The sequence below is a fragment of the Artibeus jamaicensis genome, unplaced genomic scaffold, assembly GCF_021234435.1.
Source record: "Artibeus jamaicensis isolate MK-2021 breed Jamaican fruit bat unplaced genomic scaffold, CSHL_Jam_final contig_391, whole genome shotgun sequence".
NCBI lineage: Eukaryota > Metazoa > Chordata > Mammalia > Chiroptera > Phyllostomidae > Artibeus > Artibeus jamaicensis.
In genome coordinates this window covers 1,603,191-1,630,936 of record NW_026521814.1, presented here as the reverse complement: position 1 = coordinate 1,630,936, position 27,746 = coordinate 1,603,191, and the positions used below count along the sequence as shown (strand labels likewise).

Genomic DNA, 27,746 nt, shown 5'->3' with positions numbered 1-27,746 from the left:
TATAGAAATAAAATCATTAAAAACTAACAGGGGGAATAGTAGGGGAACTCAGGTATTAAAAATTTTAGTCTTAATTGACAGCTCTAAGTGATTATTAAATGTATGCAGAAAGCTGTCATTCCAAAATTGTGTAGCTTTTGAATAAAGACTCCTTTCCTTTATCACCAGACCTTTGCCTCCAGAATCTTGTCTCAGGGTGGTGGCAGGCAGGAGGACCTCACTTGCTGTTCGGTAACACTGTTATCTTAATTGGACTTTACCTTCTTGTCTTCAAAGACAAAACCAGCTCATTTCCAGCTCTGGTGCTATAGGCCAAGGAGCCCAGCTTGGGGTTTAGACCCCGTACTTCTCAGGGGGAACCCTCCAGCCACTGCAGTATCCCTCTCGAATTTCAGCTGCCATCTATGGTATCCCAGCCAGCCCTCTCATGCCTCCCCCATACCCCCTACCAGTCTCATTGTGGTGAAGGAATTGGTTACTTCTGTCTGTCTATGGTTATAAGGTTTCTCCAGTTAGTGTTCTGATGGTTATTTTGGGAAATTCTCTACAATTTAGTTGTAATTCCAGATTAGTCCTAGGAGGAGATTAGTGTAGCTTTGGCTCACTCCTCTGCCATCTTGGATGTCAGTAACATTTTCCAAAATCAGAGCATTACTATTAATTTGTTCTTCCATAGACTTAATCTAAATTTCTTATCCTGAAGCTAATCTCTTGTTTGATATTGCTGGAAGTAAAGAACAGCTTGACAATGTTGTCTACATAATAATGTCTGCCAAACAGTTGAAGATTTATTAAACCTCCTTTTAATCTTGTTTCATTTCCTCATTCTTGGGCTAAATAATCTAATATTTTTATTACTGGTAAGGTCCTGAGAGCATGTTGCAATTCACCCTGTCCTCATAACAACTAGACATTTCTACTGATTCTGAAAACTTCCCCCCAATCATAGACTTAGTCTATAAGACCATTTTATATAAAGTATAGATGGTAAGGAATCTGCCTACCTCCCTGCAGCTCTTCAACCTTTCCCGCTATTTCAGTGAGTAAGCATGATTAAGTTAATATGAAAACACAGTTAACTCCAGTTGTCCTGAGCCTCACAGTCTATCCCAGGTTTCAGGGTTCCATGGTGCTGTAGAGAAGTGTGCAGGAATCAGCCACACATTCTCCACTTCTTGATATAGAATCAATATCCAGAAGAAAAACATGCATATATAACTATAAAAAATAGAGAACTTTCAGAAAATAATTGATGCTAAATGACATGGGGCTATATAAACTGAAAGCAACTTATGAAAAGCATTGATTATTTTAAGACTTAGTTTACTGCTCATGTGAAACAATACCTTGAAGGTGGACATCCAAGAGCACTGACTGCAAATTAATTAGGAAGGGCATAAAGAACCAGAGGGAAGTATGCAAGGCTGGACCCTGGAGGCAGACAGAGGTTGAGTCTTGTGTTGCCTCTCACTACTTACCTACTCAACAAGGCACTGAAACTCTTCAGGCTTCAATTTTCATTTCTCCCCATCCCCATTCCAGTCTTTCCTACCTCTTGGTGCTAAGGAACTTATATTCAAAAAGATATATTTAAAACTAATAGATATAAACAGAACCTCTGACAAGTTGACTTGAGCAAATGGAAGCTTAACATGTTAGATCATTTCTCTCCTAAAATGAGTTTATTGATCAAAGTGGTTTGTCCTCATGAGCTTCACATTTCTTCTGGAAAAATAAACTCATTTCCCAACAGGAAAGAGCTGTCAGTTTAGTTCTAAATTTAAGGACATCTTGTATTTTTTTAATGTGTGTTCTAGTTAGCTCTCCTTCCTTCCTAAATTTCTGGCATGGAGGTAGGTGTCCTGGACCTTCCTAATTTTACAAGGGACATTGTCCAAGGAGGTTCTATAGTGCCTGAGATGGAAGGAAAATGGTATAGTTACAGAAAGTGAAGAATAAAAACAAATCTTTAATGACCTGTTTAGTGGCCACAAGCATTTATAATATGGTTAGGCAGAATAGAAATAAATAAGGTATTAGCCATGTGGAAGATTTTGAAAATAGTCTCTAAGTAATCTTTAAAGTTAGATCTGATTGTATGTACTTCAGAGTGTGTCAATATGATCCATTTTGAAAATATTTCTTTTAAAATTTTATGTTCTTTCTATTTTATAATATAAATAATATATTAATACAATAGAATGTACAGGTGTGGCAAAAGTAGATTTACAGTTGTTTGTATGGAAAATAATGCAATAATTAATAAATAACAATACAAGAATAAACTGTTTTGTAAACCCACTTTGCTGTAAAACCACTGTAAACCCACTTTGCACCACACTGCATAACAGCAAACGAGATACAAATACACACCCACACACATATATTTTTTACCAATGGCATTTTTGTGACCAAATATTTGGAATATTCTGCTCAACTCTTTCTAAGGATGGAAAATTCAGTATCATACTAGTTACTAACGACTGATTTAGGGAGTTGGTAACCTTTCGTCAGAGAATAAGCCAGTAAGTACTGCACTGCAACAGATCCAAAAAGCAGGGGGAAAGTAAAATACTGTTAAAGATGCTCCTTTGCCAACCAAAGGGGTGGAAATTAAAGTGAATAGAATATTCATCATCCTCTTTGCCCTGGAGCGGGTGGTGCCACACATTCCTTTGGAAACAGGAACCCACTCTGAGACGTATCATATATCATGAGACTGGGGAGGGAACATTGCCGTTTTCTCATTTTCCTACCCATATAATTTTTATTAAAATGGGCACTTCTATATATTTCAACTGAAAAAATGTAATGTTCTATGAAATGAGAGTAGAAATGTCTTGAACCTATGACACTTTTTATTTCAACGGATAGGAATACATTTATCGCTTTGTAATATTGTTTTAGTGATTTCACATGGTCATCCAAAAGTCAATAAGTTTTAAAAGTGTTTCTCCAAAATAAAACAATTTCTATGAAAGTTATTGCAGTAAGGAGTAAATATATACATGGTTATACTCATATTTAGAGAATAGGCATAATTATAACTTTATTAAATTAAGTCTTTAAATATATTGGTGTTACATTTTGACATTACTTTGGAATATCTTCTCCAATAATAGATAGTAATTAATTTTTGTTATCCATTTCAGCAATATACAAATGTATCTTTATTTTAATTTTTAAGGTAGTTTTAAATTTTTTATCTTGCATTTCTATAGAAATGACACTAGCCTTCTTTCAACATTCTTTGAAACTAGAGAAGAACTAAGGCACTTGAAATCAAATGAAATATGTTTCAGACTTGAATTTTCTAGTGAAATGAATTTTTAAATACATCTGACCGAAGAAACACTCAGCTTATTTCAAAATTGTTACCAGTAGGAAATCTAGAATTTGGATGCTGAAAGACACATTAAATGTCTCTCTTTGACCAAAAAATGAGTCTACCTGTGGGGTCTAACAAATAAAAATGGCAATTAATCTGAGAGAAAGATTCCATAAAAGATGGGGCACAAGTGTTTCTTCTCAAATTGTTTCAAATGGAAGAATTTTACATTGTTATTCTTAAATTAGATGGCTCAGTCACTCCATCAAAACCCTCTGATTCTGTGCTCTTCAATTCATTCTGAACCCAGAGAGACACCCACAAAACCGAGAGAGATGATCACAAATGCTTTAGAATTGGGTTCAGATTGGGTTCATAGAATTGGGTCCTATGAGAAAGAAGAAGATGAACTGTTAGCCTGTAGAAAAAAAAAGAATTTTAAAAAACATGGTTTTCAGTCATCTAAATTGGAAAGCAAATTCAAGGCAAAAATTTTTCTTTGTAAAATGATGGTAACAAGTGATTATACAATCTCACTTCTATCAAAGGGGAAAATTTCTATCAAAGAAGAAATGTTAAACTCTTTCACATTACTGCCCTCAGAATAATATTTCTACATAGAATCAAAAGGGCATTAAGAAAAAATAGTCCCTAATACAATTTAATATCCATCAGGTAATCCACTTTAGGAAAAGGCAGAAACAAAACAGGCCATTAAAATCTAAAGGTACCTGGAAGCTAATTTTAATTCAATTCAGCCCAATTTCATGTATTCCATCAGCCAACCTCCAGGCCAAGCTTGAGCAGTTTTTATTTTTAATCCACAAATAGATTGTCATTTCAACTTTCATTGTAAATGATGGACCAGGAAGTTGGGATTTATTTGGTAGAGAAGAGAAAAATGCTGCAGTCAGAGAAAGTGTTCTTACAGTTATGGTCCCACCAGCAGCTGGCTGGCAATCAGGCCCAATGAACGTGAGATAAAGGTGGAAAATTTCTGCTTACACATTGGAACCATTCAACGATATCAAACGTTTCCTTCTTATTTCGTGGCCCTGCTTTTACATGAAAATTTTGCTAAAGATGTTAGATAACTAAGTATAAAAAGTAATTTCCTCCATTTTCCTATAGAATTAAATAATAATCTTTCCTTCACCACACTCTCCAAATACTTGTACTGAGTTGAAACTGTCAAATTATCATTCACTTTAACAATACATGTCAACTGATGGATTTGTCCCTAAGTATCCAAAATTAGACCATACAATTAGTAACCAAAGATGAAGGCTCATGTCGTAGGTGGGACAGAACATTTTACTGGCAATATGTGAGGATTTAAAAACCAACAGAAAACTTCCAAGACCTGTCACACCTAAGAGACAAAGTGGTTTAATCATTTCTACTACAAATATTCATGTTAGCATTTCCACACTTAGATTAGAACCAAATGAATTGATGGTTAATTCAGTCTGCTCTTGATTCTGCTAGAAAAGGTGCCATGAAAGTGTTTAAAAGAAAAGCCAATTCCAACCCTACTTGCAGCCCAACTGCACAAAGGCTCCCTTAGCAGCAGCAGCAGCAGCAGCAGCAACAGCAATTCACTAAGCAGACGTGAGGGAGATTAAGTTAGAAAAGTGAAGCTTTTCTTTTTAAAAAAACATTTACTAGCATAAAATCAGAAACTATTGTTGTTTGAGGAATTAAGTGATATGTTCACGAAGTGAGGAATATTGATCAGATTTTCAGGAGGGGAGGAGTTTTAAAAAAAAACAGAGGAAGAAATGACAAGAAGGCAATTTAGACGTTTAAGGAGGCCTGTGTCAATGACACTGGAGAAAAACAGTTTGTGTAGGAAGAACTGATCTAAATATTTATGACCAATTAGGTTAGTGGTTGAGTCAGGAAACATAACTGACGCTGAGTGCTGAGTAATCAGTGATGTCTACAGTGCTGGAGATTGGAAAGGTCTGTGGTCTAAGCAATGAAGGAATAACTGAGCAAGTGTGAACTCTTAAGGAAAATAAATTGAGTGATCAGCTTTGCTACACTTAACTTTAATTGACAGAACTTTAACTACTTAATAACAATTTTACATGAGGCTGATTTTTAAACTCCATTTTTACCTTTGTTGCTTTTCATATTTTAAATTATGATTTTTTAAATAAAGAAAAAAGTCTCTGCTTCATTTCTATGCCATATGGGAATTTTAAAAAAACAGTTGGACGTTTCTCTGGAGTGGCCCTAAATCAGTTCACTTGGCCTTCTATAAATAACAAAGTAAAGCGCAAGCAGGCAGAGAGTAGATGGGGAAACTGCCTCTACCGTTTCTCTAGAAAATGATATACCTACTGGGGTGTGTTGGTTAGTTATTAGCAGTAACCAGATGGAGAATTATGCTGTCTCCCCAGGAGACTAATGGAAACAACTTCTGGATGTGTCTCTTTGAGTATTTCTTGCTAAAATATGTTCTAACACAACCTTCAGGGCTGAAATTACCCTGACATTTCTGTACAAAACAGCCTAATGCACTACTGGCTTTAATGTAATTAGGTAAACCTACCTTAATTACTGTATTTAGCTTTATATTCTTTGCAATATGCTACAGAAGCAAACTGCCTGGAATGTCAAGGCCATTCATTACATGCATTGAACTACAGTTAAAATTCGGCCTGCCAGCCTGCAGCACAGGAGGCTTCTAGTTTTGACCTTTGCAACGTGTGAAGGGCTGCCCCCGATGCCAGGGTGTGAACATTTAAAATAAACAAGATGCATCGTGGTGATATTTTAGAATTGGGACACATTTCCCCTCCTTTCTTCATTTTCTTAAAGAGATACTGCACCAGATTTTAAGACTACAAATGATGGTTGAACAGGCATGAGGTTGTAAGTTATTCTACAATTCTTTTCCTGAAATACAGATAGTATTACTGCCCCACAGAGTCTTTTAATTTTAATACGAATTATGTATTTCATTAAAATGATCTCATATCCATTGAATTAAGGGGGAAAAGTATCTTCAAGTAGCTACCTTTTCAACAGGAGAAAAGGGAAAGACGACTTTTCTGGTAGTTTTATGGAAAATTCTGTTTAAGTTATTCAGCCCGGGCTGGTGTAGCTCAGTGGATTGAGCACGGGCCTGTGAACCAGAGAATCACGGTTTGATTCCCAGTCAGGGCACATGCCTGGGTTGCAGGCCAGTTCCCTGCAGGCTATTTCCCAGCAGGGGAAGCACTAGAGGCAATCATACATTGATGTTTCTCTCCCTCTCCTTCCCTTCTAAAGATAAATAAATAAAATCTTTTTTTATAATTTTATTTATTTATTTTTTAGATTTTATTTATCTTCAGAAGGGAAGGGAGAGAGAGAGGGAGAGAAATATCAATGTATGGTTGCTTCTCATGTGTCCCCTGCTGGGAAATGGCCCCTGCTGAGAACTGGCTTGCAACCCAGGCATGTGCCCTGACCTGGAATCGAACCATGATCCTTTGGTTCGCAGGCTCGTGCTCAATCCACTGAGCTACGCCAGCCAGGGCTAAATAAAATCGTAAAAAAAAGAAAATTCTGTTTAAGTTATTCAAAGAACCTCACTATTAAAAAGGTAGTTTGTATATAAGTAGTGTAATATGTATAGAGTGTCACCTTTAATTATCTTTTATAAAATAACTTTCCTTTGATAGATTTTGGCAAAGGAAACAGCACACATGATCCTGAAGACTCTTTAGATACCATAAGAAATTATCAGAGTTCCAAGAAACACGCCGAAGAGAAAAAGAGCGGATCTTCATCTTTCATCTCCTCCGCTGATGATGAGCAGAAGCCCCTCTTCTCAGGAATAGTAGATTCCCCTCCAGGAATAGGGAAAGCGCCTGGACTCAATTTTGAAGAAATAGTGCCCACCTCAGGAAGAATTCGCATAGATAAAAGAAGTCACTCTTACAAAGGTAATCAAGTTTCTCAGGAATCAGGATGTCTCTCTTTGGTGCTCATCATAAAATGCTGACTTTTCACAAATAAAGAACCATACCAACATATGTTAATCTAATTTTTTGCAATTTCATGAAATATTGGCAGAATTCAAATCCAAGATCATCTACAAAGTCTTTGCACCATTCTGGAATAGTGGTAATTATTCCCAAGCAAAGATAGCATAAGAGGCTTTTTCATTTGTTTTGTTTTGTTTTTATAGCCAGTCAGACTTAACATAATGAACAGTAGAACCCTGTTGTTTTGTAGCATGAAAGGCTAATGCAATAACACTACAACAAATGCCAAAAAATCTGCTTACTGGGTATTATGAGGAAATAAGGGAAAATGCCCCTGAGTATGCTATTGATCCAACTCATTTTAATGCATTTATTTAACATCTCCACTGAGAGGAAGAACTGAATATATGGGTTTTGCTGTAGAGAATATGCATGAGATGGGTAATAATGAATATAAATGCTAAAGGATCAGAAATTCAGGAAAACTTAAGAACTACCCTTTGGAAGTCCAATTAACTTGGTATAATAGGAGCTAGATCTACAGTTCTTATTAGATTAATCTATTAAGTGGGTGCAAGAACAGATATGGCTCAGACTACTTGGGTTCCCGTGACAACTCTGTCATCTGCTCCCTTTATGACTTGGGATAAGTGATTGACAGACCCCCCTACGACAATTCAGTTTGCACATCTTTAAAATAGGAGTAATATTTTCTAAGTAATCAATTGGTAAATGAAATAGCATGCATAAATTATCTGTTTTGAAATAAAACCCCCAATTTGGTTTAGTGTTTTCTAGAGTTTTTATTTTTCTAACCCTTTAATCATTGAACCCATCCCTGGATATATAAAAATGGAGGAGGCGTAGCAAAAAGTCAAAGAAATATAACAGAAGTGAAGTAAAAATAATTCCCAGCCTGACAGGATAGCAAAATTAAGTAAATTTTGAGACAGAGTAAGTAAATATTACCTATCATTGTCACCATTATGTGAAGTGACCATATCTGACAACAAAAGTTTTACTGAATCTAGGATGTTTAAGCTTTACATTTCTCCATAGTTAACTTTTTCTATCTTATCACGCTGCTCTTGCCATGATCCCACTTTGCAGTAAGCTAAGAATATAAGCAAATGTTCTCTGGACAATCTAAAATCTTGATGAAGTGAATGGAAATAGTACCTCATTTATCACAATGGAAGAATGGAATATTAGATGTGATTATCAAATGTCTCAAATGTCCTATCTTAGTTATTTATGAAAATGAATTCTGGGAAGTGCTAAAAATAGAGAAAGGTTGTATCATAGAAGTTAAAAGTTCTGAAGAGCTTGCTGAACCATCTCCACTATCACCACAAGTCAGTATCATGCGGGCCTGATAGATTTAAGTACTTTTTGTTGTTTTCTACCTGATTTTGAGCATCAAGTGACAAGTTATTGAAGATATAATTTTGGGATTTTATTCAACTTTATAATGCCTTTTGCTGACAGTGAATTCTCATGCCCTTTATCTTATGTTTTTCTTTGCCCCTTACTTTTAATTAGTCATTCTATGTGCACAATAAAATAGTATTATAGAAAATAACCTTAATATCTATACATTTTTAATTTTTAGAAATTGATATCTATAAAGGTTTAATGTTTAAAAATTTAGAATGAATTTATAATGCAATTCCTATTCAAATAAATAATTACTTTGAAAATACATGCTTAAATATGCATGTCGATTGAATAAACATAATTGATGTCATATAACATCAGTGTGACAGACAGTTAATTTGGTTAATCAATATAATTAAATAAATTAAGAATTATTAAAACTTCATTTAGCCCTGGCTGGTGTAGCTCAGTGGATTGAGCGCAGGCCTGTGAACCAAAGGATTGCAGTTCAATTTCCAGTCAGGGCACATGCCTGGGTTGCAGGCCAGTTCCCAGCAGGGGATGCACAAGAGGCAATCATACATTGATGTTTCTCTCTCTTTCTCCTTCCCTTCCCCTCTAAAGATAAATAAATAAAATAAAATAACTTCATTTACTACAAATTTTATTTGCTAATGATTATGTAAGGTGAATGCTATGTAATGTTTAAGAATTTGAATAACATTTATGGTGCAGCTGTAACTGCTGCCATTTGAATTACTGAATTCCTATAAATTTTAGTTTTATCATTAATAGGAAATTTCCTTTACTCACATTCCTGGCATTTGTCATGCTGAATTCAATAGCAGAGCATCTTCAGGAAAAACTAAAAAGAAACAATTTCTAATCCTACTTAGATTGAAGGCAAAGTTGACTCTAGGAAAATTGGGGACCCGGAGAAGAGTAGAGTTTACTTGCAGTTCATCCATTTCTGGGAATGTGTCCTGCAACTATAGCAACATTTTCCAAGGCAACTGAGTACAGATTCTTTCTAAGCTATATTTAGAAAGTGTCTACAAGGATGTTCATTTTGATTAAGGCCCTAACTGGGATTTCCCCTTTGAACGCCTTTTTATAATATATTATTGCTGTTAAAACAAGCTAATCACACATATCCAGATTTTAATAAAAGAATAAATTATAATCAAGGAAGTCTTTATCTAAGTTGACATTTTATTCATTTCTCCTAAGGGAACATTATCAAGTTTTTTCTTGAGCATTGAAGAAAAATGTAAACCTACATAATTTAATGCATGTGGTTTACCATTATTCTTTAAATATCAATTTATTATATGTGATTTGAGAGAGAGAGGTGTTAAGCACAGGCAGGAATCAGTATAATTCTTGGCACAAAACTTTTGAGCATAGTATGTAACTTTATCCATCGGTTCTTATTATCTTTTTAAAAAATCCCTACATTAACCAGCGGGCAGGCAGCTGGACAGAGACAAACATTGACATCACCCAATCATTAATGTGTGTTCCTTATTTTTAAGATTTTATTTATTTATTTTTAGAAATAGGGGAAGGGATGGTTAAAGAGAGCTAGAGAAACATCAGTGTGAGAAAGAAACATCGATCGGTTTGCCTCTGGCACACACCCCAACTGGGGAATGAACCTGCAATCCAGGCAAATATCCTGACCGAGAATTGAACCTGCCATCTTTCACTTTGCAGGATGATGCCCAACCAATTGGGCTACGCTGGTCAGGGCAATATGTGTGTTCTGAATGTTTGTTTGGTATTTTGCTCCAAATTCAAAACCTAGTGTACTAGGGCATTATATCTTTGTTCTTCATTTTAAATAAAGTCACATTTCTGGAAGTAAATAAGTCATACTTTTCACTGAAAATCTGCCGATATACTAGTTAAAACTCCAGCAAAATTGTATTTTTATTCTTATTTTCATATTGTTGAGATTGGTAAAATATCAAAGAAAATGATATTCTGTCACTGTTAAAAATAAACAAACAAACAACAACAATAACAACAAAAACCCAAGATCCCTTAGGCTGAGGGGGCTACAATCGTGAAGAAACAATCTGGAATTCATAGCAAGCTCTCTGAGTTCTGCTACCCATTTCAACAGAACAGGCAACCTGACCTGATATTTTTCCAATGCTGTCTTTGAATATGCTAAATCCCCTTGTTATAGCTTCATCCAATTGAAGCAGAAATTATAGGAAATTGTTGGCACCTCACTAGAGAAATTTCTGTGTATTCAGTGATAAAAGGATAATGATAGAAAAATCTGTGAGAAAAAGAATACAGAAATTCCGTCTGCTACCTGGAGAAAGGGTATGCTTTTGAGCTGTGTGACTGGACTTTGAAGAAATTGTAGGAAAGGAAGGGATTTTGAGAAGTCCTGCAATCTTATCCATATTTCTAGAATTACAGCTAATCTCATCTAAACAGTTACTTTCTATTTTTTTAAATAGCAAAGAATATAAATCCCTTAACTTGACATAGCTTTTGTCAATGTTTAGTCATAGTTACCTGTCCCCCCCCAAAAAAAACATATCAAATCAAAATCACTACCTCTAATTCAAATCTGTTGACAATGAAAACCAGTTTTGGATCATCTTTTCCCCTCCCAGTTCTCCAGGTGAGGAAGAAATGTTTATCCATAAAATGAACTCCCCATTCCATGAGTATTTTTTCATGAGTTTTATTGTCCAACTTTTTAATCCTGTTAAATGATTTAATCATGTTAGTCATGTTCTCTAAATAAATAAAATGGTAAGTATCATAAAAAAGCCACCAAAAGTATATGATAAAATGAGAAAAATAAAGATATGTTTGCTCTCAGATAATGATAACTTGCAAATACAGATTGCAGTAAATTAACAGAAGCTCGGAAAACAAATCTTGGTATGAAAAATTATCAAAACCTGTCTAAACTGAATTTCTCAAGTTCAGGGCCTATGTCTTCTTCATGTGTAACATCTCCTCAGCAGACTGTCTGGCACATAACAGACACACTGAACATTTGAAAAGAGGGCTTGAATAGATAAGCAACATGTTTTCAAGTATAGTAACAGAAAAATATTCTAAATAAATGAACCACAGAAAAAAAAATAGTGGAAGTTAAAGTGAGGGAGAGTGCAGAAGCAGCTGCAAGGAAACAAAACCTGAAGCAGTGTCTCAGGATTAGAGGAACTTTAAGACTCTTACTATCTTTAATGACAGGTGGTTTCTTAGCTCTCTCTTGGGTTGGTTGGGTTGGCCTCAAAGAATTCCTCTGAAGGCAGCACTTCCCCATGGCTCTCTTCTTGAGCCCACTCTGAATCATGGAGGGTGCATATTAGCCTGTGGGAAAGATCCCTCAAATCTTAAACCCAAGTTTGAAGCAGTATAAATGGGGCTGTTTCTTCCCCAACATGAAACTGTGAAATTATTGCTCTCTAATCAGAGTTCGGGGTTGGTTATCCATGTTTTCTCATAGCACAAACAGAAAGAGGACAACATTATATTTTAGATCCAAAACCTGCTATGTTTTCATTCATGTGGAAATGAGGAGAGAGGTAGAGAGCAGGGTCAGAGTGAGTGGTTGCTTGTGGCCCTGGACACCTCCCTGAGTCACAGTGGGTCTCGGTCTTTGGGTTATCCTTCAAGGTCCTTCCCTGCTTGTACTGTGAATGTCTCTGTACTGTGTTACTGATGCAAATGGGCACCCAAAGAAGATGACATCCGTCTTGTTATTTCCCACAGACATCTCTGACACAAGAAGCTGGGAAAAAGAAAATGCCCAGATGCGGGCTGATGAGACTAGTCCCTCAGCACCTCAGCAAACAGCCTGGGGGATCTCAGAAACCGAAAGTGACCTCACGTATGGAGAAGTGGAGCAGAGACTGGATTTACTTCAAGAACAGCTGAACAGGTATAAGCAACAGCAGGGTGAAGTGGACACAAACCCAGCCCTCGGTTGGATCTAGCTTTACCCCTTGTAAATAACAAACTCCCCGTGCTGCAACCTCAGGTTTCCTTCTATGCTTCCTAATTTAAAATAGGACTAGAAGTTGACAAAGACTCTTCCTCTTTTGATCGTTCTTTTATACTCTTTAGCTGTTTGAGGGGAACTTAATTATGTGTTATGCAATTTTTTAAAGTAGCAACAAAATTATTTAAACATTCATTCAGTCAACTTGTTAAAAATGTGACTGAATTGAAAATCTCACCGAGCTGAATCCCATATCCTTTCCATTTTCCTTCAGTCTTCGATCTATATCGTTTTTAAATGAGGGCTTCATTTTGGTTTCAGGGAAAATAGAACTCTTTAACCTAAATCTGAGTGGATTTGTTAAAATGGTCAGTAAGACTTAGAAAAAATGCATGAACAAGTATGATACAGCTGGTGTAGCTGTAGTTCTTATGGGACTTGCCACTGGTTCAAAGGTAGCCTCCAGGGGCACTGCACACCACCTGGCAAGGCATTCCAGGTGTCACTGATGGAAAACGGCACACCCATGATGCTCAGATCGCAGGATTTACTAAATCAACTTAAAACATTCAGTGAGAGGTGAGAGCCAGAGGTGGTCGTTAACATATTTCTGTGAAGCGCAGCACAGCACAGCAGAACGACCACACTACCTGAGTCCCGACTTGCCCAGTGTTCACTTCTGCTGCATCTGCCTTCTCTGCTGACGGTGTGGTTACTGGGACCAGGGCCGAGGTTTGCACTAAGGGATCCACAGACTAAATACATACATACATACATACATACATACATACATACATACCCCTGTGCCAATGGCATGCACTTGTTCTATCGCAGATATGTGAGCCCAAGTGCCCTGCATGTAATTAGCCTTTTTCAGGTGAAGCACATGTAAAGTCAGAATGAACGTACACTGTGCATCACCAATGGGCAGACAGATTTGGGAATGAAAGCATCTGCCCAGAGCTGACATGAGTCATTTGTTCTTTCTATCTCTTTCTATGTATCAGCTCCACTCTGGTTTGCTACATCATGTTTCTATTCTATGTTTGGTGCGTCTTACAGGTGGAAAATTGCATGAATCCTCTGAGTTTTCCCTATACCGTATATGTTACTTGTTTACTTATTATCTGCTTAATATTTCTTATGTGTTTTATCCATCCTGTTTGTTGTTTTTATTGTTTTTTAAATGTTATGTTAGAATTGAACAATTTCATACAATAAACACATTATATGTGTATGTATACATATACATTACCATAAGATTTAATTGAATTTAAAATTTCCTGGTGCTGAGGTCCATATCTCATTCCCAATTGTCAAATTCAAATTTCATAAATTGAAACATGCCTGAGAAAATTTAAACAGATTATCACTTACTTAGAGTCAGTAATTCTTTAAGTATAAGAACTTGTCATGATAGTTATTACTGGTTAGAAAAGCATACTTAGTTCCTTAATACATTTGCTTTTTTTCTCTCTCTGCTGTACATGCCAAGCCACTGTGATATTTTATCCATGGCACGTGTAAAAACTGTGCACTATATAACACACAAGAATGGATGCATGTGAACTGCACCTGAACTTTGATTCTTGTGACTGAGATAAGAAATTGCCCATTTATTTACTGCCAAGACATAAGCATATGTTCAGTTTGTTTAGTAAATGAGACAGCGGGAGAACGAAAGGAAGAATGGCAGGGAAAGCCGTGAGTTCGTGGGCAGGCACTTGCGCAGCACTTGTGACTGGTTAGCCCAGACCTGAGTCCTGCCTCTGCAGCCAAGCCGCTGACAGGATGCCTGGGCCCGGGCACTTAAATTTCTCCAGCTTCAGTTCCCTTCTCTGACTCAGATCTATCTGCAATGCCATTGTAAAGACTAGCCTATAGTGGGAAGTGTAGGTTATACAAAATAAAAGCTGTTGTACTTGCAGTTGGGTAAAGTTCGATTAACAAGGAACTTCTTTTTTTGCTGTTTGTCTAGTTATTCTCCAGAGTTACATGTATTCCTGTATGTTCTAATTTGGACCTTTCATCGGGACTAAAGTTATGTTTTAGGTTCACCCTTGTTGCCTTGTTATGTGTACCAATCATTGTAATTCACATGAGTCAAAAATTACTGAAAACATTTGCAATATATCCCAGGGCTGAAAGCATAAAATTTTCAGGGCATATACACCTAGGACCAGTTTGGTTTGCAACTGCCCATTAGTGATAATTATTATTGTCATTTTATTATACAAGCTTAGTAATCGTTACTATTACTGTTACCGCTGTTATCAGAAACTTTTCCACAGCCGATATGTTTTGACAGGTTCCCACCACCTGTGTGTCCTTAAACATATTTCTTTCCCTTGGACTAATGTCTTACTTCACAAATACTTCATTGCCTATCTCAGCCTGTTTTGAAATCTAAAATATCAAGTCCCAAATATCACGCCTTTGCTGCATTGCCATCTCCAACAGCCTCTTTCCTCCCTGTTGGAAGGCAAAAACAATTTTGAAGAGGGAAACGCAATTCGGTCTTTCACTTTGTGGGGTGAGGATCCTGGGGCACTTTCTAGAGTTGGAGCTACCCACTGAGCATCAGCATGCTGTTCAAATGTAAAACTGTGAATTTCCACCCCGTTTGTCTCATCCAAATACACATATTAAGTACACAATGCAAAAAAAGCAAATACAAATGTTCTATCCTGAATCGTTCTTGCTGCCGCTGCTGCTTCTCTGCTTTAATGGCCAATTAAACTATATTTGGGGTAAAGGTCCACATAAGAAATGTTCTTATACCTTTATATAATGTGCCTACAGATATACATATTTGGGGAAGTCATTAACACTTCATCCTAAAACAGTGCTTCTCAAACTTTAATGTGGGTTTAAAGCACCTGGGGATCTTGTTAAAATGCACATTCTAAGTCACTGGGTCTGGAGTCGGCAGAGATTGTACATTCTAACAAGCTCACAGCTTTGACCACGCTTTGAGTAGGGAGGCCCTAGAGAATGTAAAAGCTTTTAGTAATGATTCCATCCCTTGCAGAACACTCAGAGCAATTTATCCATGTGCCTTCGCTATGGCACTGAGCATTTGCCTCACCCAGTGTTATGGTATTTTTATGCACTTCCTTCATTTTTCCAAACTAGATGGTTAGCTCCCATTGGCGTCCAAGATAAGAGTCCATATTTATCCATCATTGTGTCCTCATTTCAACCTACCTAACGTAGCACCTGGTACATTGTGAGTCTTTGAATAAGCAAATGAAAACATTCATTTTACACAGCAGTGTAGCTATGCCCATGTGGGGAAAAGAAACATAATTCTCCCTCTCCCCTTCTGAATTTTTGGCTGAGACCCCTGTAATAAAAGCCAAATTAACAAGAGAGAAACAGAAGTTTATTAATGTGTATACCTCATGTACACATGGGAAATACTCAGGAGAAAACGAGAACTTCTGAGGTGGTTTAGAATCCAGCATTAAATACCATGTCGATAGAGCAAGTGCAAGGGAGCTGCAGGCCTCTTAGAGGAGACTGGAGGATTTTTAGGAGAGCTGAACAGCCTCTTAGAAATAGATGGGAGGTCTGATAGTTTGTGACAAAGTACCCTGAGGTGTGGAACTTTTAGTCTCCTCTCCTGTGACAATGGTTAATCTCCCCTGGTAGATAAAACTCCCAGGGAGGAAATTTATGACAATTGAGTTCATTTGGGGAAATCCGCCTTTAGGCAGATAATGGGAGTTTAGAGAAAGCTTCTCCCTGCTTTTGCTGTTTTTCAAGTGCCTACGGCTCAAAATAATCGGTATGCTAAAGTGGCATATTTTGGGCTGGCATATTCTGGTATCCTTCACTGACCAAAAAAAGTTTTAAAACTGGATTGTTCTTTCCTGTTTTAAAGGCCAATCTGGACTTTTAAAACAGTTTTTTTGTCATTCCTCCTGAGTAAAGCAGATTATTTAGTTCCAGTAGAAGAGTGCATTCCAATGCAGCCAGCAGAGCCTAGACATACAACATGAAAATATAATCCATAAGTAGTAAAGAAATTCTTCACTAAAGCTCACTTTTGTTGAATGTCTCAGTCAGTTCAGGCTGCTATAACAAAAATACCATAGAATGGTGGCTTATAAACAGCAAATATGTACTCCTCACAGTTCTGGAACCTGAGAAGTTCAAGATCAAGGTGCCAGAAGATTCGGGATCTGGTGAGAGCTGGTTTCCTGGTTCAGAGATAGCATCTTCACACTCAGTTGCAACAAGGTAGAAAAAAGAAGGAAGCTCTCTGGGGCCTCTCTTATAAGGGCCCTCATCCCCTTCATGAAGGTTCCACCCTCAAGGCCTAATCACTTCCCAAAGGCACCACTTCCTAACACCATCACATTGGGGGTTAGAGCTTGAACGCTTGAATGCGGAGGGGCATCAACATTTAATCAGAGCACTGAACTATCCAAAATATCAGATAACCAGTTAATGAAACTAAATCAAGTATATGAAATCACTGCAGGGACACTGTCATCTTGACAGAGCCTAAGTGTTATCCCAGAAGGAGAAGTAAGAAGCAGGATATTATATAGGGTTTTGGAGTCTGGGCCTTTCAAGGTAGGAAACTGGATGGCTATGGGCAAGTTCATGATATAATGCATCAGGACTGATGCACACCATGAGGTGAAGATCTTAAAGCAAGTCTGGATAAATAAAACTTGTTTGATAAGTACATTTGAAGGTGAAGTAGGCCTCACTCATGGCAATATATTTCAAATAATAAAACTCTGCCTTCCAATAGGTTTTACTTCAGTCTCTTCAAATACATGGAATCCATGATATGGAGACATTGTTTCCCACAGATCACTGCTGTTTGACAAAGGTTTAATAGGATTCAGAAATATTACCACAATTTTTGACTGCGGTTTGGGGCCTGCATCCCCCTCACTGATGAAGTTTTTATGGCACACTCCATCCCAAAATCTTTTTAAATTTAATGTAATAAACAAGTGTAAGCCACTCACTGAATATTAAATGCTGTTAGTCATTGGATAAATTTGGAAAGAAATATTTAAAATGCAGACTGAGTGTAGAATTTTCTTTGAGGTCCCAGAGGAGAGAGAAATTATTTCTGAATGGGTCGAATAAGGGAAGATTTTTAGTTGCAAATTGAACTTGAGCTGGATTTAGAGGAAAAATGATATACAACAGTAAAATAACTACTCTGCTCAATTTAGTTGGCACCATAAAAAATTAGATCACTCTTGTGGGTAACAAGTAGATAAATAAAGTAGAAGATAACTCAATTTTTCTTTTTTCAATGTGTGCTTTTGGCATGTACAAGGCAGAACTACGTATGATTGATAGCTATTGGTTTAGAAGACAATAGCCTCTAGAGCTGGAGGTGCCAAATGTAGAAAACCGGTAGGGATAATGCTTCTCAGAAGGAAGATTTGTAGTATCAATTAATATTGAGTTGAAAAGAAAAAAAATCTTTTCTTATGTTTTCCAGGTTTATTCTGTTCTCTTTCAAATCAAAGTTTAAATTCTCTTCCATAAATATAGCACGTGTACATACAATCGAGCAAAATTAATTTTATGATTTTAACATATTTTGGTAAGATTTAGCTTTTCTTTGAACTTTTCATTCTGAGGCAAAAGAGTAAGCATAAGTCAGTAAAGACTTAAAATAAGAGTTGTCTAAAATTTCCTCTTTTTTTAATGCTATTAACACATGCATTAATTTAATTTAAAATGAAAATAAAATTAATAAGCCAGTTAGCTATTTGTGAGCTTTAGGTAAAAAATTATCAGATTGGTATTCTGCAAGCCAGAAGGATAATAAAAGCAAATGAACTTTTATATTGGTTTGTTTCTTAAATACCCAAAGCCCTGAACTGTGGACAGGAAAGGAATTTAAATTTAACAGTACTTAATATTACAGAAAGTCTATAATGAATAATATATAATTCTTGATGTGAATAGGATATAGGCAAAATAAAGCAAAGGTAATGCAAATTTGAAACACACAAGAAATTATCCAATTTTAACTATGAAAGGAACGTGCTAACCAAATCTTTTTTATAAACATTCACAAGAAACTGAGCAGAGCCTGATTAAAAAAAAACGACAATCACTGATTAAAAATAGATTCTCAGTGTGTTTTACATTTTGAAATCAATAAAGCACAATTACTCGTAAAAAATGTAACCCAGTGTACATTGTGAAATAGTTTATTCTGTCCAGCTGTTTTTCTGTTAAGATCTTATCAAATAAGCAGGAAAGCAATGATGTTTCTCAGAACCACTTGTGAGACCTGGAAAGTTGGCCTCAGCCAGGAGAGCATCTCCGTGCTCCCTCTCCTGTTCTTCTCGTTTAAAGCAGGGCCATAATTCTGTTTGTTGGTGGTTGTTTTGTTTGGATGGCAAAATTATGCTCAGGGACAGATTTTGTCTTTGCGAGCAATTTATTTAACAGAGGTCTGCTTTGGGAAATAGAATCTCACAAGCCAATAGCATACAGGATGCTATCTCTTAATAAGCCAAACAAAGAAATAACATACTCCAAAACAATGATACATTAATTACATTCTTATTCTAGCTGAGGCAGGGCGAAGAAGGAGAAAAAGGAATAAAGCCCAAATTTAGATGAGATACCTTTTACAGGTGTGGGCACATGGGAGAGGTGCTTGGCCAACCAAGAGCTGATAGCCAGCTACCAGCACAAAGATGAAAGCCCTTGTTGCTGGAGCACATTGCTGGGGAACAAAGGCCCCATTGCTGGTGGACATTCCGGGCTGCTCCAAGAGCTATCACTCCCTGGGCTGCTGTCTGGCTGTGCGCCACTGCCTACCAGCAGTGCCTCATGGAGGCAGGAACAAATGTCCCTTCTCTTTCTGAAAGTGCTGCACTGTTTAGCTCCACTGCTGACCAAAGCATCACCTTAGCCGCGACAGGAACAAATGTCTCAAAATCTTCAAGAGCTATTTAGGTCATCAAGGTGTCCGCTTGCCCATACCAAAACACTGGGATTGTTCTCACAAACTCTCAGTATTGATAGTTTAAATGTCTGCTTGCCATATGTGCTTCTCCACATGTCCTTATAAATGACAACAGGGGAGATGTTGACTTCCTGACCCCACTTACTTTATTCTTACCACAAAACAAGTTCACTTCTACAACTTTGTCATAAACAGGTAGTTTAAAACAACTTCACTGAAGTCATAAACAAGTGTATTTAAAATCACATTAAAACAATAAACAATAGTTGTGCTGAAAATTTTCCAAATTCTTCAAGAAAGAATGATGCAATGATGTGATACAATGATGCACTACATCGGGACTATCTTCCCCCATTTCTGTCTGTCTCCCAGACTTGAGTCCCAGATGACTGCTGACGTCCAGACCATCCTGCAGTTGCTGCAGAAACAAAGCGCTGTGGTGCCCCCAGCCTACAGTATGGTCACTGCAGGAGCGGAGTATCAGAGACCCACCGTCCACCTGATGAGAACCAGTCAGCCGGGAGCATCCATCAAGACGGATCAAAGTTTCAGTCCTTCCTCACAAGTGAGTGTAGACAATGTGCAGCCAAGAGTGTCTCTCGGAGAGTGTTCTCGGGACCATCTGAATCAGCAGATTCTCATTCTACTCAATTCGAATTTCTAGGAATGGGCCATGATCTGCACTTTACACAAGCTGCCTTCCGATTCTTACTCTCATTGCTTTTTTTTTCAGATTTTATTAGTTTATTTTTAGAGAGAGGGTTGGGGAGAGAAAGAGAGGGGGAGAAACATCAATGTCTGGTTTCCTCTTACACACCCCCAACTGGGGACCTGGCCCAAAACCCAGGCATGTGACCTGAGTAGGAATCGAACTGGTGACCCTTTGGTTCACAGGCTGGCACTCAATCCACTGAGCCAGGCCAGGGCTCTTATGCTCATTTAAAGTTTGAGAACAACGGACCACTGTTCTAGAATGATCTTAAAACACAACTTTTTTTTTCAAGAATCAGTCTATGTGCATTTGTATCTGGCAGAGCTTTGAAAGCTAAGGAGTAGCCATAGGTCCAAAAAACTCTTCAGAGAAAAGTCTGTAATTTGCTCCAGTGAGGAGGTGCACTCTTGGGCAGGGTCTCAGGAAGGAAGGGGAGGAGAAATAGCCATGGGCTACAGAAGACGGAGGTCCAAGGGCAGCCAGATTAGTAATTTTAGAATACCTGTGCCCCACCCATCACCAAAGATCTCTAAACCCTTTTCTACCTGGAGGGTAGTAACAGGAGGAATAAGGTGTCCTTTACTTTGCCTCTGAAACCCTCCAAATGGACCCTTTGGAGTTATATTAATACGAAAAGTCTAACTCCCTTGGAATTCTACTTTGGGAATCATTTTTAATTATTTAAACACTAGGGACAAATTGTACTTAAGAATGATGATTTAGCCCTGGCTGGTGTAGCTCAGTGGATTGAGCGCGGGCCTGCGAACCAGACAATCGCGGTTCGATTCCCAGTCAGGGCACATGCCAGGGTTGCAGGCAGGTTCCCTGCAGGCCAATTCCCAGCAGGGGACGCACGAAAGGCAACCATACATTGATGTTTCTCTCCCTCTCTCCTTCCCTTCCCCTCTAAAGATAAATAAATAAAATCTTTAAAAAAAAAAAAAAGAATGATGATTTAGATAAGGACTCACAAAACAATCATGCAAAACTTTTCTTAAAGTTTGGAAATTTAGTGCAAAATATGCTGGGAAATGAAATGTTGACATAAGAAACATCCAAACCTATAGAGAATTATAACCTATCCAAACCTATAGAAAAGAGTTCATTTGAGCCACACTGATGGGAGCATATGCCAGCATATCCCAGACTTCAAATGCTCTGGAGAACACCAGTTAATGCACCTTCATTTGTGCATTTGACATTGTGGAGGAAAGGTCAGGAAGATCGCCTGGGGGTGGGACAAAGCAAGGCAGGGACCAGATTAGAGGATAGTTAAGCTCGTGTGCTCTCTTGAGGATTGTCACGTTTCATTTCAAAGGTGTGTTAACCTAGATGCACAGGCAGAGCTTTTACTAAAGAATTTTATATGCCTGGGGCATGGCTGTCCACCATGACCTGCCCAGTTTACCACAGGGGGAATTTATGATCCAATGACGCTGTGAGGTTACCTTCCATAGAACCCCACCCCCACCCTGTATTTTTCTACAGAAACAATATTAACAACAGCAGGAAATGTGCAGGAAGAAAGTGATTTCTAAAATATGGAAGTAGACATTAATTTATCTCTAGTTTTAAATGCCTAGAAAACAGGCAAAACCGTGTACTTTCTTGTTTTCAGTGGATTTAGTAACATTGTCTGAGTAAGGATGGGTGATTTTTCTTTTTCTTTTTTAAAATAGTTCAGTTTATTCTGTTTTTCCAGTACCACTTTCCCTCCACGCCCTCTTCCACGGCCACTCCCCGGGTCACCACACCGTCGTCCATGTCCCTCCCGGAGTTTTCTTTTCTTTTCTGCTGGGCCCTCCCCCACTCCTCCGCCCCCACACCGACCCGCCAGTCCACCTGCTTCTGCAAGTCTGCCTCTGCTTTGCTTGTTAGTTCCGATGGGCGATTTTTCTTCCTCCTTATTTTCTCTTCTCTCCTCACCAATCCACATTTTCTATCCCACTTTTGACTTGAATTTTGAAGTAAAACCCATCTGAAAAATTCAGTGTGAGGTCATGGAAAAGCAAAATTCTGATCTGACCTTAGAGTAAAACCAAAGATCTTGGAATGATTGTTCAGGATTATCTGACCTAATACCTAACGTCCAACGTCTTGACCCATCTTTGGGATGGAAAGGTCAGTTAATACCACTAATTAAAAACAGATTTATGGGGAAAGGAAATATATTTAGATATCATGAGTGTAATTTTAAAAAACTGTCTCATAAATGATAAAAACATCTTTTCTTTTTTTTCTATCAGTGTCCTGAATTTCTAGACCTTGAAAAAGATAAACTTAAATCCAAAGAGTCGCTCTCAAGTGGCACGCATCTGAACACAGCTTCGGAAGACAACTTGACTTCACTTTTAAGACAAGACGGTGATCTCTCTTTAGAGCTTCACTCACCTCGAAGGAAGACTTACCTTCAACCAATTAGGCATCCTTCTTTGACAGAATCTTCCCCGAACACTGCAGGAACCGTGGGTCTTCATAGGCATGTTTCTGATCCTGGTCTCCCGGGGAAATAATTTTGTACTATTTATTCCACGTACAATGTAAGTGCTTTTAATGGCTGTTTTCCTTTTTGTATTTAAATCCTCTCTACTTGACTCAGGGGCTCAATGGTACCATTATATGCAAAAGTACTGTATATTTTCCTAAACTGAGGCTTGTAAGGTAAAATTGAGCATTTAGGGTGTATATAGACATTAAGAACTCTTTTGTTCCAAATGTTAAAACTGCCAGCATCTCAAGGCACCTTAATTTTAATTTTTATTTTTTAACTCATGTGCATGTTAGGAAACTTCAATTTCTCTTGCATGGAGACTCTTACTGCTTTTACTAAATCAGTACTTTGTTATGAAAATGCCTTCAATGAGAAACCAAGAGATAAAGTTGTTCACAATGCAACTCAGATGATCCTCAACTCCAGGAAGTTTAAGGAGGAAAAAGGGAACTTAGTCACTTTGGAGAACAGATTCCAATCTGCATTGGGATGTTCATAGTTAGTTACATTCATTCCACCACACTGAAAACAAAAATGCAGTTTTACAGTTATAAGTCCCTGACAATGTACTTAACTACGAATACATGAATATAGGCAAGCAGTAAGGAGGACAAAAAGGCCTTTCTAGTTAAAATTCTGTCACTAACTCATTTAGAAACCACCTAAAACACTTTCCTTGAAGTGTTGGCACATTTCCTGGAAGGATTAGAGACAAGTTTCTCTGATATTTTTCTTTTGGGTGTGTGAGAGGGAGAACTACTAAAGAGTGATTGACAAAAACTGGTTCTACAACTTTCTTCTGATTTATATTTTAGAGTAATTGGATCTGATTAAAAGAGTGATCGCACATAGTTTTCCAAAGAATGTGCAGTTTTTGTGGATTTGCGTGGCAAAAATTGTTGTCATAGAGGATATGTTGTTCTCTGGCTTTCTAATCCCAGCTGCAGAAAAACAATGTGCACTTATTTACCTATAAAGGAAAGGCACACACAAACTGTAAAATTTCAGTTTTATTGGCTTCTTCACACACATTTGCTAGTCAAAGATTAAATGAAAAAGGTTTGGGCTGAATATATGTAGACCCCAGAATTTTGGAACATACAATGGAATACATTTTAGTATCTTAAACTGTTATATTTTCTTTTGGGAAAGGATGCCTATACCGTTCATCAAATCAAGGTCCAGAAAAAAGTGTAAGTCAACTTAAGATTCTCATCAGTCAAGTCCTAGTCAAGATGTTTTATTTTTCAATTCACTTAAGTACAGTTTGAAACACTATGGGCTCAAACATTACATTTATTCCTTCTAAACAAAAATCTTGAAATTTGTTAAAATTTTCTTCGTCCTTTATGAATTATTATATTCATATATTTTTAAAGAAATATTATACCTGTTCATATTATTAAGTAGACTAATTTCTTTCCCTCCCGGATAGAAATATAATCTGAGGGGTAGAAATATAATCTATCGATTTATCTTTAATGTTTATACTAATATATAAGTGTAAAATACAAACGATTTATTTAAATTTACAAAAACTGTTGCAGTATTGAAAATATAATTAAAGTGACCTTAAAATTCTCCCCATACATTTCTAAATGGCCACATAAATTGATAATCTGTGTGAGAGGCAAGCTGTAGACACAGGCATGTTAATCCCTGCTTCATTTTTGAAATGCCAAAACATGCAATGAACTATGGATGTTAAAATTACCAGTCGACTCAATAAAAATATAATAATTTTAACCAGGTTCCCAACCCGTTTGGTGTTATGCAGGTAGAAATGTAGAGACTGATGCTGTGGGATCCCCATTCAATGAACGTTTGGGGGCGCCTGGCAAGGGAGAGGAAAGACTAACTTGATTTAGAGGATGATTTAGGGATTTTATTTTCAAATTTAGGCACATTTTGGCAGCTGCAACAAATTTCACAGGGATCGCCAACTTAAACTCCAGGGAAATTCAGGATAAATTCACCAGACACTACTCCTTTGTAGGAAAAGAGAAATTGGCAGGTGAAGAATTTAGATCTGATTATTTGATTAGTGAATGCTTCCACTGCAACATTTGGTATGACGTGCATAAATTCCAAACTCCCACGCTCTACTTCTTTATAAAAACTAAGCATGAAGGAATGGGAAGGCGGGAAACAATGCACAAGCATCCAGCCTGTTTAAATTGCGGCATGACACAACCTTTATTTCTTAAATCCTTTCTATAAATTAATTGCTTAATATTAAAATCTAACTCAGAGGGTTAGGATTAGGAAGGTCCCTTCCTTCACAATATTAGCTTAAAAAGAGCCTGAGCAACATAAAGAAGTGCCCACTCGGGCATAAATGCCAGAAGACTCAGTGGTTAAAATGACTTACAGATGACCAAAGCAATTATCTTAATTTATACGATTTATCCTTTTGTCCCAGCCAAAAATCTAATGTCTAAAATCACTGTCACTTTCCCCACAGGCTGTAGCCAAAGCAGTCTGATCCCCCCCATCTGGGATCTTGCTGAAAGGCAGGTTTAACTGCTGCAACTAATAAAAACGGCAGTATAGCAACTGCTCTCCCTTCAGGGATGTCCAAACTCTGGGCGTCTCTGCACCACACTGGAAGAAGAAGAGTTGTCTTGGGCTACACATTAAATACATTGTGACAGGCAATAACAAAAAGATCTCATGTTCCAAGGAAATTTCTGATTTTGTGTTGGGCTGCCATATTCTCAACCATCCTGAACTGCCTGTGGCCCCCAGTCCGCAGGTTGGACCCCTGCTAGGTATTTAGAAATGCTCACATAACAGTTTTTGCTTTCCACCTAAAAATATCATTACCTGTTTCCAGGCCTAAATGAAATGCCATCTGAAATCTAAAGTTTATTTGGGTAAGATGTTTCATGCTGTTATTAATTGCTGCACAGAGAGTTAAAACTTAGACTTATAATTTTACTCTGTAGGGGAGTCCTGTGCTCTAATTAGTAAACAAGAAAAACAGGAATGAAAAGTGCTGAAACAAGGTTCTTGCAGGGCTTTAAAAGTACTAATCACTCATTCCCCGAATTTTGGAAGGCAGGGACACATTTGGGACAGCATAGTTTCTCAAGTCCATTAGAATGGGCTGTTCATCATAGCTGAGCTTTCCAATTGTCCTAGTCAGGAGATACAGCAGCCAACTCAGGGCAGAGTGGCATTTGTCAGTAGGTTTACGTGCATGTATAAAGGTTGCTTACAAGATCTTTTTGGAGGCTGATGTCTAAGGACTCCAAAATGCCTAAAATAACAATGTCCTTATCTAAATGTTATTTTCAAACCCCATTATGTATTATCTAAGAAATAAAATGTATCACCTCATCAGCATATCTAAAATAATTATTGACAGTGTATTTCCCCAGAATGCTTTCCACCATTAGAAAAAGGAATGGGTAGATCTAGTTGCTAAAAATGAATTGTAACATTGACTCATCTAAAATGTAGCGTAGCCTTTGAGTTGTTTATCCATGGTTAATACCAAAACTACATCAATATAGTTAAGTAGATTTCTTACTGCAAATCAAAACTTTTATAAATTACTAAAAAAAATTCAAATGTTATTGGGTTTCTAATTATATGTCTGCAGTAAAACAAATGTGTCTATCAGGCTAGTCACTAGGAACACAAGATGAGATATTAAGAGTGCTCCTCAAATTGGCGGCAGTAGCACCAGCAACCGGGACACAATAGAAATGCGGGTTCATGGGTCCCACTCAGACCTACTAAATCGGAAACTCGGAGGGGGGCCCAGCAATCCCTTTGATGAAGCCCTCCCCCACAAGATCATGATGAACATGAAAACTGTACTAATGAACAGCAAGGGCTTGGGCTCTGCTGTCAGACCAACTTGGGAGTTGGCATAAGTTGTTTCATTAATAGCTGTGTGACCCTGAGCAAGTTAATGAACATCCCTGAGTCTTTTTTTCTGAATCTGTAAAAATGAGATCATGGTGCCTTGAAGAAGCTTGAGGAGAAAATGAGACGTCATTTAGTAAAGTGCCTGGCACATAGTAGGTGCTGAAAAAAATGCTATTTGTTGGTTCTCATTCAGGAACATGACATTAAAATCAGGAACATAATTTTCACAATTTAGCTTTTGCACAATGTGCTATGTCTCCAACTAAACAGCTATTATCAAGACTAAAGCTTTTGATTCAGAAAAACACACATGTAGCCATTGTTTAACCCTCTTAATTGTATTTTGCACTACTAGGTTTATAGCTTTAAAGTAATACTTTTACTATTTAGAGTAATAGAGAGTATGAATTGCATTGCTACAAACACATCTGCTCTGAATTGATGTGAAATGCCCAGTTTACAAAGGTGATGTCAAGTTCATTGCTACTGGAATGTATTCTATAAACGCTGCCTCACTGTGCAAGCCCCTCTTTAGATTCATGATATAGTTCCCAAGTGGATATTTGAAAATACATTTTCAAATTACAATTTTGAAAGAAAAAAGCTTTCTTTTTTTTCCACAAAATACTCTTAGTTACAATGGCTCTTTTCAGGCATCTAGGATTCCTCCCTCACTGCACAGCTATATTATACCGCATCTGACTGCCTAAGCTGTAGTGTGGAATGGTGGAAATGGCAAGATTCAGTGATAAATCTGAATTCAGATGTAACTTTCTCCACCTGCTGTCATATAAAACCTCAATGAGCCCCAGTATTGAAAACTATAAAAAACGGAGGTAATGTCTTAAATATCTTCGAGAGATGTGGTTAGAATCCTCTAAAATATACCATGGGCAAGTGCCTCGTAAACCGTAAAGCACTATACAACTGTGAGATCATCGTGTGACTTGTGCAGGGTCAGAGACATGGCGGCTTTATGGTGGAAGAAGTGCAGAACAATTTAGGTCTTCTGAAAACTTATGCTGCTCTT

General features: G+C 37.5%; 1 protein-coding gene across 1 annotated transcript in view; it reads left to right on the top strand.

Annotated features, from left to right (window-relative positions):
* The window catches only part of KCNH7 (potassium voltage-gated channel subfamily H member 7), a 470,253-nt gene extending 447,394 nt beyond the window's left edge, over positions 1-22,859 (top strand). Inside the window, exons 13-16 of the mRNA XM_053665157.1 lie at positions 7,018-7,269; positions 12,439-12,607; positions 20,007-20,199; positions 22,593-22,859. Coding sequence (XP_053521132.1) covers positions 7,018-7,269; positions 12,439-12,607; positions 20,007-20,199; positions 22,593-22,859 — 881 coding nt within the window. The remainder of the gene's footprint in view (positions 1-7,017; positions 7,270-12,438; positions 12,608-20,006; positions 20,200-22,592) is intronic.
* Positions 22,860-27,746: the final 4,887 nt, after the last annotated feature.